The sequence below is a fragment of the Malania oleifera genome, chromosome 1 (genome assembly GCF_029873635.1).
Source record: "Malania oleifera isolate guangnan ecotype guangnan chromosome 1, ASM2987363v1, whole genome shotgun sequence".
NCBI classification, from domain to species: domain Eukaryota; kingdom Viridiplantae; phylum Streptophyta; class Magnoliopsida; order Santalales; family Ximeniaceae; genus Malania; species Malania oleifera.
The window spans coordinates 123481615-123495520 of record NC_080417.1 but is presented as its reverse complement, the minus strand read 5'-3'; the positions used below and the strand labels follow the sequence as shown (position 1 = coordinate 123495520).

Here is a 13906-nt window from a genome sequence, read left to right as displayed (position 1 = left end):
TACATGCCATAATCTCAAGCAAAATATTAGAATCCAAAGCGCAATACAGTAGATCCATGGCATGTGGATTTGCATGCATCAAATTAATATCATTTTCATTTATAGACATACGAATTCCCTTATCAATCACCTGCCAGGCCTTCCAGTCCATTGATTTTATAAAAACACTCATTTGAATTTTTCAGTGGGTGTAGTTTACACCACAAAACGATGGAGGGCTAGTAGGTAACTGTTTCTCGCCAAATGAGGATACACCAAATTGAGCCATTGTGATCTTTTACAAAAACTATTAAGCGTAGTGCAATAAGACTCTGATACCAATTGTTGGCCATTTTAAGTAATCCCAAGAGTGGGGTGAATTGGGTATTTTAAAATTTTTCTCCTAGGTTCAATTTAACAAGCAGTTAGTAATACACAACCTAAGGGGTTTCTAAGCAAATACTAATTACTCAACAAGAATTTAACTGAGCAAATAATCAAAACATGTATAACAGGCTCAGTTACCCAATCATTCACAATAAAAGAATACAAATATTCAAGTGCTGAAATTTAAATTTTAGAAATTAAAATTAGGCACAAGAAATATTATCAGGGTTTAGCCAATATTGCCTACGTCTCCGCCTCAAGTTAACAAGTAAGAGGATTCCACTAGTTGCTCACTTGCAGGTGGAGCGACATCATTTATAGCCTCCCTCTCCTTGTTAGGCAAGGGAATACACCAGGTCCGATTAATAGGGCTGGCTCCAACCTTTAGAACACCTTACTAGAATGGTGCACCTAGTTCTTCTAACCAGGTCTGAACCAGTCCAATGCTCTCCTAACCGAATTAGAGCAATACGAAACTATTTATTGGGCTAGTCTTCCGACAACCCATCGGGAATACAATAGATAATCAATAATTTTTGTGTACAAACAGATATGCTTCTAAATTAAGCAGATGATGTACAACAGTATGCTTAACACACTCACGTATGATGGGATATTAAGATAAAGTGAGATCTGGTTTAATCAGTATATCAACTCACAACAATATGTGTATCTATATGTATATGTGTGAGTAAGTGAGACCTTTGATCCAAGGTAATATATTCACAATACGAATAGTCAAAGAGCCTCTACAACATAAAGCAAATATCACAATAGTATTTTTTAAATATCAAGCATAATGGATATTAGGGTTTAAGTTTGCTAAAAATATTTTTATCAAAACACAAAGCAAGCTTATGAAACTTGCAATAAGGATGCAAGTTCTTAAGCAAATGAAGAGTTTTTCCCAATCCAATATTTATAAGTAAAATACAATGGGGAAAACTTTAAGTTACTCTCTAAATTCAACAATCAACAAATGCAAGTATGTGAGAGAGTTTAGCTTGCAAAAAGTATGTGAAGAATAAAAATGATCTCTCTAAAAAATATGTAATTGAATGAGTATGAGAAAGAGATTTTAGCAATATGCTTGTATAAGGTGGGAGTATGAAAGATTTAGTCCAATAAAATTTTCAGAGAAAAATTGGCTAATCGATATGCTAATTAGGACAAATGAGGAGGTATATATAGTTTTTGCAAAAAATATAACCGTTGGGGACTATAAAGGTATTTTTAAAATTATTTAATTATGTTTAACAAAAATTAACCCTATTTTATTGCAGTAAAAATTTTGCCAACCCGAGAGGTTCAGTCAACCATATTCAGGTTTCGGTAGACCACATTGCTAAGTTCGGTTGACCGTGACACTTTTGAACTGCAGGTATGGTCGACCATCTCGAGGCAATTTTGAACCCCTTCGTGGGTTTGGTTGACTATGGCTAAGGTTAACCCGGTTAACCGCTCATATGGTTCGATCAACTGTGACCAATTTGAACTACACAAACGGTCGGCCGAACAGTTGGGGGGTCAGACACGTTTCGGTTCGGTCGACCAGGGACGGTACGTTCATTTCAGAACGGTCGATCGTGAGAAGTCAATTTGTTGACTTCTTAACGGTTCGGTCAACCAAGGCTTTTATACTACTAGTGTTTCGGTCGATCGAGGCTTAGTCTTTTCAGCCAACAAAGTGTTCGGTCGACCAAGCTAGTTATTACCAGAAGGGTTCGGTTGACCGGGGCTATTCAAAAGCACAATTTTGGCCCTAATTATGACCCTAAATTTATTTGAAAAACTTATATGATTTTAGCACTTTTAGAAAAAAGGTTGTGTGTGAAAACTATTGGTCCCTAGGGTCTGTCTACGGTCATTGAGCTTACATCCACATTATACATGTCATGCATTTGTTACAGACCAAATTAAAAACTACAATGCATTTACAATTAGAATAAATATCACCTTCTTTGCTCTTCCATCTTCCGTGGAAAACGCCAATTAATGTGGGCTTTAAGGTCTTCTGGTTTCCATTATCCTTTTCCTTATGTGTGCGCTAACATATTAAACCTGCTCAAACACTGGATACACACATAAGAAATTTACGATTTGTTATTATCAAAACTAAGAATCGGACTCAAAAAGTCAACGATGCATGTATGCATGCATGAATGAACAAACGGATGAGTGCAAGGATGATGGATGATGCACTTATTTGGTGCATGAATGGATGAATGTAAGAATGGACCTGAGCGTGCATCCATGAATGCTCTTGGATATGAAAGCATGTCCATTTATGCATGGTGTGATTGAGTGTATGCAAGAATGTGCATAAGCGAATAATATAAATAAATAAATAAATATATGCATATGTGTGTGTGTATTTAAATTTAAAATATAATATTTTAAATTAATAATTTAACTAATAAATATTTTAGTTGTTATTTTTAATCAAAATTTAAATATTTTTAATTAGAAAAAATAATATAATATTTTTTTATTAACAACAATCTTTTTCTTGATGTATATTTATAATATATGTCACATTAATTTATGGTAAAATAATATTATTAATTAAATTAATATTTATAATTTTTTAATATTAATTTAAATTACTAGATGGTTATTATTTTTCAATCTAGAATTGAATTATGTTTCATTAATAATGAATATGTTATAATACATAATAAAGTAATATATGATTATATTCTAATAAATTTTTAAATTATAAAAGAGTTATTAAATTTTTTTATATTTATAAAATTGACCCCCCCTGTGAATAATTTCATGACCAAAAATCTATCTTAGATTACTTCTCAAAACTCACTTAAATGGTTCTTAAAAAATTAGTTCTTGAAAAATACTTACTGCAATAATTTTGTTGCACTATAAGTCAAACACTACTTTCTTGTAAAAGTTCTTATTTTAAGTAATAACTACTATAAGCACTTTTTTAAGCATTTTTTTTTTCTAATTTTATTTTTTTATACATATAAAAACAGCGCACGCACACACACACATTTATATGATCTATCTCAAAAACACACATACCTGCTCATGAATTTTCAATTATTCATTTAACTAGGACATAGGTAAAAGAAAAATGAGGTTACTAAGCATTATAAACATTAAGGAAACACATGACACTCAAGCATCAACAAATCAAGCAAAATGAGTGAGGCAAAGAAAGAGCAAATAATGTCTTGAACAAATTGCTTAGTTCTTTCTTTTGAATCTTAATAATATTAATGAGTGTGAAAAATGGAGTGTGAGGGAAGAGTGAAGTGAGATAAGGGAAGAAACCAATTGGAAAGGATAAGAAAAAACCAATTTAAGAGAAGTCAGTAAATGCTTCAACTTTCATCTAATTACCAATTTTGCCAATTTTGGCAAATTTTGAAAATGGAAAAATAAAGAAAAAAATTGGTCATTTGAAAAAGTTGAAAAAGAGAATTCTGAACATCATGATGGAGAGAAATCAGTTGGCCAAAAATAAAAAGGGTGGGGGTGTTTGTATTTTGATCAATTGATGATAAAAATTTGAAAAGGGTATTTTGGCAATATATCTATTACCCAGTGTTGACCACTTGAATGAAGTGAAACAATCGACGTTGAATTTAAATTTGTAGTAAATTTGAATAAGATGTACTACGACATTGTATTAAAATTTGTTCAAATCCATTCAAATCCAAATTCAAGGCTCAAAACCAACGACTTCGATTTTTGCAGCAGTTGCATTCTTTGAAGAAGACTTAGAAAACACAAAGAAGTTTGGATCCGAAAAGCAGTTCCTTCGCGCAGCTTAAAAATAAAATAAAATAAAAATTTATATGATAAATATGTAACATTATAGAGACCAAATTTATTCAAATCCATTTTTACATACCAAACAGATCAATTTTAATTGAGTAGATAAAAAGACAGTTCAGTAGTTAAAAAAAAAAAAAACAACTAACTCATAACTCAAATTGCACAAGTAATCCAAAGAAAAATTCCTAGACATTTCATTTATTAAGTGGTCTCTAACTCCTTTTTGTGTCGTTTAAATCTAGGTTTTTCCAATATGACCAATTGTTGAATAAATTAGTATGATGGGGTTGAAACGAAATTGAATAAATTTAACTAAAAAACACAAACAATTCAAGTGAAAAACTTGATTTTGTGATTCCATTCCATCCTTCATGTCAGACACAGTTCATTTGTATTTCAGCCACAGAAATGGAACCGAGTTTTCTTCCTTTCAGTTTCTGGCCAAACATAGCATTAATATTTGCCCTGGATTAATATGTTCCAATAAAACAATAAAGGCCTGGCTCCAGGTCGTTGGCAGAGCGTAACGACTATTTAAAGCCATTCTCACCTGACCCAGATAGACAGTAATGAGGAACATAATACAAAGGATCATCACTAAAACAACTGGCTCTCATTGCCAACAGAAGTTACTGTTAGCCAGCATTACCGCATTACACTCTTGGATGTCAAAGGGATCTTGATCTGGCATCCACACTATCAAATTGCTGCAATCTCATCAACCAACAAGTTGTAACAAGCTTTTTGAAGGACAAAAACAAATATGGCCTTATGAGTAAATGAATTCATTAACTGAAAAATATAATCAGGGGACATTTTGTGCCCCATAATATTACACTCACAAAAAGGGGTTTAAGATTGAAGCGATCTCCAAATTCATGTGGAGAGAGAGAGAGAGAGAGAGAGAGGACCATTATATATATATATATATATATATATACAACACTTTGGGATCTAGACATGAACTCTTTTAGAATTTTTGGTAGAGATGAACCAAAGTAATAGTCAAAGAAAAATTACTTTAACATGAAAGAAATGGGGGAATGTACATGAACGCCCACCTGCATGTCCCACGGGTAGGCACCATCAAGTCCTATGATGCCCTCATATTACAGTTCCAGTTGATACCGGTGAACCATGGAGCCCCCTCAACAGAGATGAGCGGGCTAGCTCCTCCAGCTTCCCATCCTCTAGAAGGAAAACTCGGTTAGCCATTAGCACTGTTTCCAACCGGTGAGCAATAACCAGCACCTGCACAATTGATTATCAACATGTTATTAAAACTTTATGAAACCAATCTCAACCTCTTATTGCTCTTTGCAAAACAAAGAGTCAATCTTAGGCAATGTCCCAACTCATGACTTGCATATAGGAGGAAATTAATGGTTCCCTACTTTTCCATCTCCTTGTTCCTTCCATATTTATTCAAATTGAAGTGTTAACACTCATCTGATTCAGAAAGAGACTGGTACTAAAAGGGCATCCTCAGGCCGTAAGGCACCCTGCTTCGCGAGGGTAAGGGGAGGGTCGTCACAGTATACGTAGCCTTACCCCTACTTTTATGTAGAGAGGCTGTTCCCTTGAATTCGAACCCATGACCAACCAATCAAAAAGGACCAACCTTACTGTTGATCCAAGGCCCGCCCTCATAGAAGGAGACTGGTACTGATACACGATAATTAATGAGGGTCCTGAGATGTGCATTCAATTGGCAATGGTTCATCTATGTGAGATGGTTTGAGCAGTATCCTCAATATGGTACCGATCACAAAACAGTACTAAAGGTCAATGCTCCTCATCAACCCAAAAATATAAAACTTCCAAAGGAACTATCACTTGGGTGGTAACTGGGTTTCCAGATATTATCAGGGATGCAACCTCACTTATCAGTGACGTGAAGGAACCTAGGAAGTGCAGGTCGGAATAGCTGATCATTCCACCCCTTTATTAGGGGCTTGGACAAGTCATACATGCTTGCAAGGGCTATTCAAATATTTAGGCCCATACAAATTTAAGTTAGATGCATAAGCAAGGTCGGCCAGACACACAATGAGCAAATAAGACAAGACACCGATGCAAAAAATTGAGTAAGTATTGAAGGCATGACACTTAACTCAATATGAATAAGAACACCCCTCGTTCTGTCTCTCACACACACAAACACATCCACACACATTTGCAGGAGGTCAAACATCTTAAGTTCAAATGAGGTTGTCCCTAGTAGAGCTCTAAACTTTGGTGGAAAACCAAAAAGATCCAAGGTACAGAAGTTAAGTTTATGAAACAATCCCTTCTCCCCAAAATGAACTGTCTTGCTAAAATATGTTCCTGATGTGTCTTCGTGTGTCCCCAGGATGTCCAATAGTATCCAAAACATGTTGGAAATAAATAATTTTTATTTTCTGGCATGTGTCAGATGTGTCCAAGCGTGTTGGAGAAGTGTTGGCGTCCAACACATTCCAAGAGGTTTGAAGTGCCAGTGTCTCTTAGCAAGAATCATTACCAACAAGCCCATGCTAAGATTATAGGTGAGAATTGACAAAACGTGCGTTTAGGTTATTAATTTTTTGGACAAGGTTTCTATTATTAGATCTAGGACAATTTCCCTAGGGGGGGGCACCCAAATGGAAAGAAAAGAAAAGATCTAGACATAAGGCCAGAGTAGGCCAAAATTCAGTCAAAAATTGCCACCAGAATATGGACAGCCCAATCTCAATCGACAAGGTAACCCTATCATCAAAAGACCACCCGTTCTAGATACATTTGCAACATAATTCATCAAAATGATGCAAGAAAAGGATGGAACAAAAAAATAACGATACAGTTAGATGGTCTAGCATATCTGCATTGTACATCCCAAGTCCAAACAAAGTAAGTTGCGCTAGTCCTAATAAATACTTGTAAACCAAACTGTTAGATACAAACATGCACACACATTTTTGGTATTATGTAGTCTTTCAGTGCATCAGGGAAGGAGATTTGAGTCATAATACTTCTTTCTTCTTTTCTTTTGTCTTTTTTTCCCTCGGGGGCTTTTTCTCTTTGAGTTTTTTCTTTTTTTTTTGGGTGGGGGGGGGGGGGGGGGGGGGCGGGGGGGTGGGGGGAGGGGTGACCGCCCGGGGGGTGATGGGGGTGGAGAGAGGCATATTTTAATAGTAGAAAAAAATTAGAAAAAGGACAAAATATGTGGAGAAAATATAACGATTCATCATCCTCTTACAGTATGATTTTTCATTACACGTTCCACAGCTCGTCTCACCAACAGCTCCGACCTGCTATCTAGAGCAGAGGTTGCTTCATCCAAGATCAGTACAGAGGAATTTTGATAAAGTGCCCTTGCAATAGCTAGTCTGCATGGCAAATCAAGGTCTTCATTGAACAACATAAAAGTTTAACATCGATGTACAAATGGAGACATCAATCATCCTTCAATCTACAGCAAGATATCTTAGTTACAAAAATCCATCCAAGCTCTAATTTCCCAATTACGGTTGAGCGCTGCTGTCCCATTAGCTATCAAGATCATAGTTGTATTGGATTTGAAAATTCACCTTTGCTTCTGGCCTCCACTTAAAATTGAGCCCCTTGGTCCAATATTTGTCTTGTACCCTTCTGGAAGTGATCTAATGAATTCATCCACATTTGCAATACGTGCTGCAAGCTCGACCCTCTCCATGTCAATTTCACTCATCAGATCCCTATACCCAATGTTTTCAGCAACAGTTCCTGAAAATAGTATCTGATACATATATAAAAGTTATCACAAGGGAGAAAACCTTTGAAGGGGAAGCAGTTTCATACGAAGAAGTTGACGTTTGAACTGAGTAAGCACATGTTTGCAACCATTTATAAACAGAGGAAGCTTAAAATACACAACTGTATCATGCTGATTTCTAGATGCGTGTGTTTCTTATATTTAGTTAAATCGTGTGTCTTTTTAGTGTGTGTGTGAGAGAGAAAGAGAGAGAGATAGAGAGGAATAATGCGGGCTGTGCATGTATGTATGCCTTCTGCCTCATGCCTCATGCATCTAAAGGTTCTAACAATTTCATTTTCTACAATGCATGAATACATTCCTTCTTAAGTACTACAGGATCACCAAACTGTATTAATTTAGGTCATTAAAAAACTCTTTCAAGCTGAGCTATTCCATCTGGCCCCTTTGATTAAAGAAAACAAAACTCACCTCAAACTCCTCCAAGCCCAATTTAGGATTTCTATATGATCTAAATGCAAGAGTAACATGGAACTAGAAGTAATTAATCAGTCATATAGTGCCTCAGATGAATTGGTGGCTGAAAATCTTAATAGGTTTAGGACATAAGAAGCAACTGAAAAAAGGCGGGGGTGTTCAATCAAAGACAGGTGCCGCTTGCACCTGATGAATAATCAGTTTAAAGAATACCCAGAAAAATTAACAAAAATAATTGGAAATTAATAACTACTGAATATATCCTACATGGGGTCTGGAACATCTGTCCCACCATTTTAAACTACCTCAAACAACATACCAGGATTTATGCATAACGATGTAGCTATGTTTTTATAATTGGTTATTTAGTATTATTTTTGTAACCATGAGTTAAGGTATTATGGTTATTGACATATATTATTATAGAGAAGCAGACTTATCAATATCTTCCTCTCTCCCCTTAGGGCAGATTTCTCCACCTTGGTGGAACCTAGGGTTTCCCCATCCCTTATTCTTTGAGGTCATCTCGGTAGCCAAACAAGCATTTAAGGTTCGTTCCTTTCGCTGTAGAATCTATAGTCGAAGAGCAATGCAACAGGAACTGGAGTTAGAAGAGAACAAGGAGATGAATGACGAAATACGCAGGCTACGGCATGCAGGCAAAGTCTATTCTAAGAAAATCATAAACAAACAAGTTGTGAAGAACATTCTTCAGACAGCATGGAGCAAAATGGAGAAGGTACAGATCAAAGAAATGGGGAAAACATCTATAACTTCAAATTTGAGGAGGAAGCAAGTCATAAGGTTCTGAAAGGAGCCCCATGGTCTGTTAACTAGTAGTTCTTACCAAATGGAGCCCAAGGTAAACATACAAGGAGTTAGGGTTTACACATAGTCCCTTCTGGATTCTGATAGTTAGGCTACCATCTTCATACATAAGCAAGGAAAACATAGTTAAAACAAGAGGAACAGCAGGGAAAGTGATGAATATAGATCTACCGGAAAACATGCTTCATCCATGCAGGAAAGGTGTCAAGAGTAAGAGCATCAGTGGACATGGAGAAAGAGAAACCACTCATAATGGGTTTCTGGCTTAAGAGAAAGCAAGAGAGAGATTTATCGATAGAGTTTAGGTATGAAAGACACTGATTTTTCCTATGAGTGGAAAATTAGGGCATAGTCAGAAAAATTGCAAGGGAAGAGAGGAAACAAGAAGTAAAGGAGATAATGACTATGGCCTCCGCCAGGGGCAGCTTTTTTGGGCTGACAGAGGATGGGAAGATGAGGAAGATTACCAAGAGATAGAAGAAGAAATATCAGATTGTGTTGAGTCAAAAAAAAAAAGAAGAACCAATACCTATGAAAACAAACCAGGAAATCTTGAATTCTGAAGCAAGGAAAAGAGCAGAAGGAAAGAATAACAAATGGAGAAGCCCAGTGCCTTTAGGTTGAAAAGGCAAGTAACAGGAATTATCTGAAATGCTTAATGCAAAGGAATGAAGATGTTGGGAAACCAGCTATGATTACTGGATCAGGTTTGCTGGTGGAGGACACATAGGAAGTTGTACAGAAGAAACCCTGAAGGTAGAACTTAGGAGAACATAGTGCAACTGAAGCAGTGGGTGTTGAGGGAGTGAAAAGGGGAGGTATTTGGAATTTTGTTCGAGTGTAACTGAAGCAGTGGGTGTTGAGGGGGTGAAAAGGGGAGGTATTTGGAATTTTGTTCAGCCACAATTGTTGGAGATAGGTCCAAACTCAATTGAAACAAATGTTAATCTGCAGCCTAATTTATTCGGAAGAATTTATTTATTTTAAAAAAACATACTGGGGAGAAGCTCATTCTCTCAGAGAGTAGAACCAAGACTCGGGTTATGGTAGGAAATGTGGTTGAAGAAGAAGATCAGGTCAATGGAGAGGAAATTGAAAAAACTTCAGGGGACTTGATGGGGAAAGGTAGGATCATCCGAAGAATAAGAAGAAAAACACAGAACGTTGAATTCTACAATAGTAGTTGCAAAATATCTGACACTGTCGTGGAAATAGCTGAGGAGGCGGGCCTAATCATGTCCCCACAAGCACCATGAGAATACTAGCTTTGAACTGCTGAAGGTTAGGCCATATCTCAACAGTTCATTATTAGAAGGCCATGGTGAGGGAGAACAAACCGGACATCCTTTTCTCTCAGAAACCAAATGTAAGGGAGAACAAAAAAGGATATTGGGAGGCTTAGAAATATCGATGGATGCAACTGTGGATTCATGTAACACGAGGAGGTTTGGGCTTAGGGTGGAGATCAGAGATAGATGTGGAAATTCTAGCAGAAGGAGAAATATGATTGTTGCTCTGATTAACAGTGAGCATAGAACCTGGATGCTGGCGAGGATTTATGGACCTCCATACCAGAAAGATCAATGGGAGAATCTTAATGCTATGATTCAATTTTTTTGAGGACCAATATTAAGCAGTGAAGATTTTAATTGCATAATCTCAAAAGAAGAAAAGCTTGGAGGAGGGAGAGGATGTTCATAGAAACAGGGGCTTAAGTGTCTTATGCAGGATCAAGGATTGATTGATCTTGGGTTCTATGGCACCCATTCACTTGGTCTGATATGGGATGCGGGATTGCAAATATTAAGGAGAAATTAGACAGAGGTATAGCTAATTTAAGCTGGAGAGGTTGTTTCCCAAAGTAACGGTTAAACATCTTCCAGCCATAGAATCATATCAGTCTGACTGTTCTTGATACTCTGGGAGACCAAAACAACTTTCACAAGCCTTTTAAAATCCAGGTATATTATGCCTATAAATTCTGTAAAAATATTAAAAACGCCAGACTGGCCTCGAAGGTTTGGAACAAAGAGAGGTTCAGTAATTACATTGCTTTGAAAGACAGCTCCAAAAAGATAAAAGACTTTCACCTTCTGCTAGGAATATTGAAAGATTTTTTAGAAGAAGAATAACCATTCTTATTGAATTTCAAGAGACAATTACAAGATAAATAGTAGAGGAAAGCCACCAAATTAGGAAGGCCACAAAATCAGCAAATCAAATCACCACAAAATCAGCTAATCAAATCAGCAGATCTCTAGGTTAGAAAACAGAGAACTGAAACTACTAGAAACTGAAATAGTAATTTCAGATTTTAAAAAATAGAATTTCCTAATTTATTCCTTAGAAATCCGACACCCCCCCTCAAGTTGGAGCGTAGATATCTATCATGCCCAACTTGCTTACAAAGAGCTCAAAACTAGGTCTGAAAAGTACTTTGGTGAAGATATCGACTATTTGTTTAGTAGGAACAAAAGGCATGCAAACAGCTCCACTATCAATCTTCTCTTTTATGAAGTGTCTGTCAATCTCTACATGCTTTGTGCGATCATGTTGTACTGGATTTTGAGCAATACTTATGGCAGCTTTGTTGTCACAATACAACTTCATTGGCAGGTTCACCAGCATCCGCAGCTCTTCAAGAATTCTCTTCAGCCATAGTATCTCACAAACTCCGTTAGCCATAGCCCTATATTTTGCCTCAGCACTGCTCCTTGCAACCTCATTCTGTTTCTTGCTTCGCCATGTAACCATATTTCCCCAAACATAAGTACAGTATCCTGATGTGGATCTCTTGTTAATAACTGAGTCTGCCCACTCTGCATCAGTGTATGCCTCTATGTTCTGCTGTGTGGTCTCCTGGAAGAGTAAACCCTTGCCTGGTGTACTTTTCAAGTATCTGAGAATCCGATAAACTGCTTCAAGATGTTTCTTGTTGGGTGAATGCATAAACTGGCTTACCAAATTCACAGAAAAAGCAATACCGGGCCGTGTATGTGATAAGTAAATTAACTTTCCCACCAATTTTTGATATCGAGTTGTATTCACTGGATCACCTTCCTTGTCATCTCCAAGTTTTTGATTGGGATCTATTGGAGTGTCTGCTGGCCTACAACCGCTCATCCTAGTCTCCTTAAGGAGGTCAAGGACATACTTCTGTTGGGAGACAACAATCCCTTTCTTCGATCAAGCAACCTCCATTCCAAGGAAATACCTCAGAGATCCTAAGTCTTGATCTCAATGTTGATGAGAGGGAAGTCTTCAATCGGTTCATCTCAAGTACGTCATCTCCAGTGAGAATTATATCGTCTACATACACAGTCAATATCGCTATCTTCCCATCCTGTGAATGTCTTATAAACAGCATATGATCATCTTGCCCTTGAGTATACCCCTGACTTTTAACAAACTGAGTGAATTTGTCAAACCAGGCTCTTGGTGACTATTTTAACCCATATAAGGACTTCTTTAGTTAACACACCTTTGTGCCAAACTTTTCACCAAATCCTAGAGGTGTATCCATGCACACTTCTTCCTCCAGGTCTCCATTAAGAAATGCATTTTTTATGTCCAACTGTTGTAGAGGTTGTCACGATTAGCTTCAAGTGACAAAAGAACTCTTACAGAGTTTAGCTTTGCGACTGGGGCGAATGTCTCCAAGTAATCAATGCCATAGGTTTGAGTGAATGAGTTGGTAGAAGGCTCCTGAGTCTCTTCAGCCCTGGCTTGGTAGGTGTGACTGTCATGTTTGGATTTTGGCTTCCAATTTGCTGGTTTACCATGAAGCTTCCAACACGTCTCCTTCCTTTGCCACGGTTTTTTGCAATGCTCGCACCATGGTTTCTTACGCCCATTGAATTTTGTAACCGTGAGATAAAGGGCTGAATTTTAGGAATAGTAATCAGCAGATACAGACTTGGGAGGAATAGTGGGATTGGGTGGAATGGTGTCGGTAGTGCCGGAAGAGCCGGTAGGATTTCTTTGGGCGCCGGTCATTGCCAACTTATACGACATCATCAGAAGAAAAGAGCAGGAGGCTCCGATACCATGAAATATTTTTTAGAAGAAGATTAACAATTCTTACTGAATTTCAAGAGACACGATTACAAGATAAATAGTAGAGGAAAGCCACCAAATTAGGAAGGCCACAAAATCAGCAAATCAAATCACCACAAAATCAGCAAATAAAATCATCAGATCTCTAGGAAAGAAAATAGAAACTGAAACTACTAAAAACTGAAATAGTAATTTCAGATTTAAAAAAAATAGAATTTCTTAATTTATTCCCTAGAAATCCGACAAATATGTAAAGAGAAGAGGCCCTGAAACAAGAGCCAAAGAACAGCTTATTAGAGAGGAGCTGATGTGGAGACAGAAATCTTGAGTCAAATGGCTAATGGAGGGGCCAACTCCAAATTCTTTCATCTCTCCACAATAACCAGGAGGACAAGGAACTGTATTGAAGCTCAAAGAAACAATGAAGGACAATGGTTGGAGGATAGAGAGAGGATTGGACAGGAATTTATCACTCATTTTACCAAGATTTTCATGAGCAAAAAATCCTGAAATTCCTGATTATCTTGAACTTCTCATTAGTCCTTCAATAACAGAGGAAGAAAATGACATGATGTGTTCAATCCCAAAAGAGCAGGAAATTAAATCAATACTGCTGTCTATGAACCCATAAAGGCCCCAGGACCAAACAGAATGTCAGGCATA

At 37.0% G+C, this 13906-nt stretch overlaps 1 protein-coding gene across 3 annotated transcripts in view; it reads right to left on the bottom strand.

The window, feature by feature from the left end:
* Window positions 1-4931: 4931 nt before the first annotated feature.
* LOC131152891 (ABC transporter B family member 29, chloroplastic) overlaps window positions 4932-13906 on the bottom strand; it is a 49027-nt gene continuing 40052 nt past the window's right edge. For 2 of the 3 annotated variants that reach the window (XM_058104832.1, XM_058104840.1), the window contains 3 exons: window positions 7719-7906; window positions 7388-7517; window positions 4932-5418 (listed from right to left, as the gene is read on the bottom strand). In XM_058104832.1, the coding sequence (XP_057960815.1) occupies window positions 5272-5418; window positions 7388-7517; window positions 7719-7906 (465 nt within the window). In that variant the 3' untranslated portion in view covers window positions 4932-5271. The remainder of the gene's footprint in view (window positions 5419-7387; window positions 7518-7718; window positions 7907-13906) is intronic. The other variant, XM_058104849.1, reaches the window with a different exon arrangement.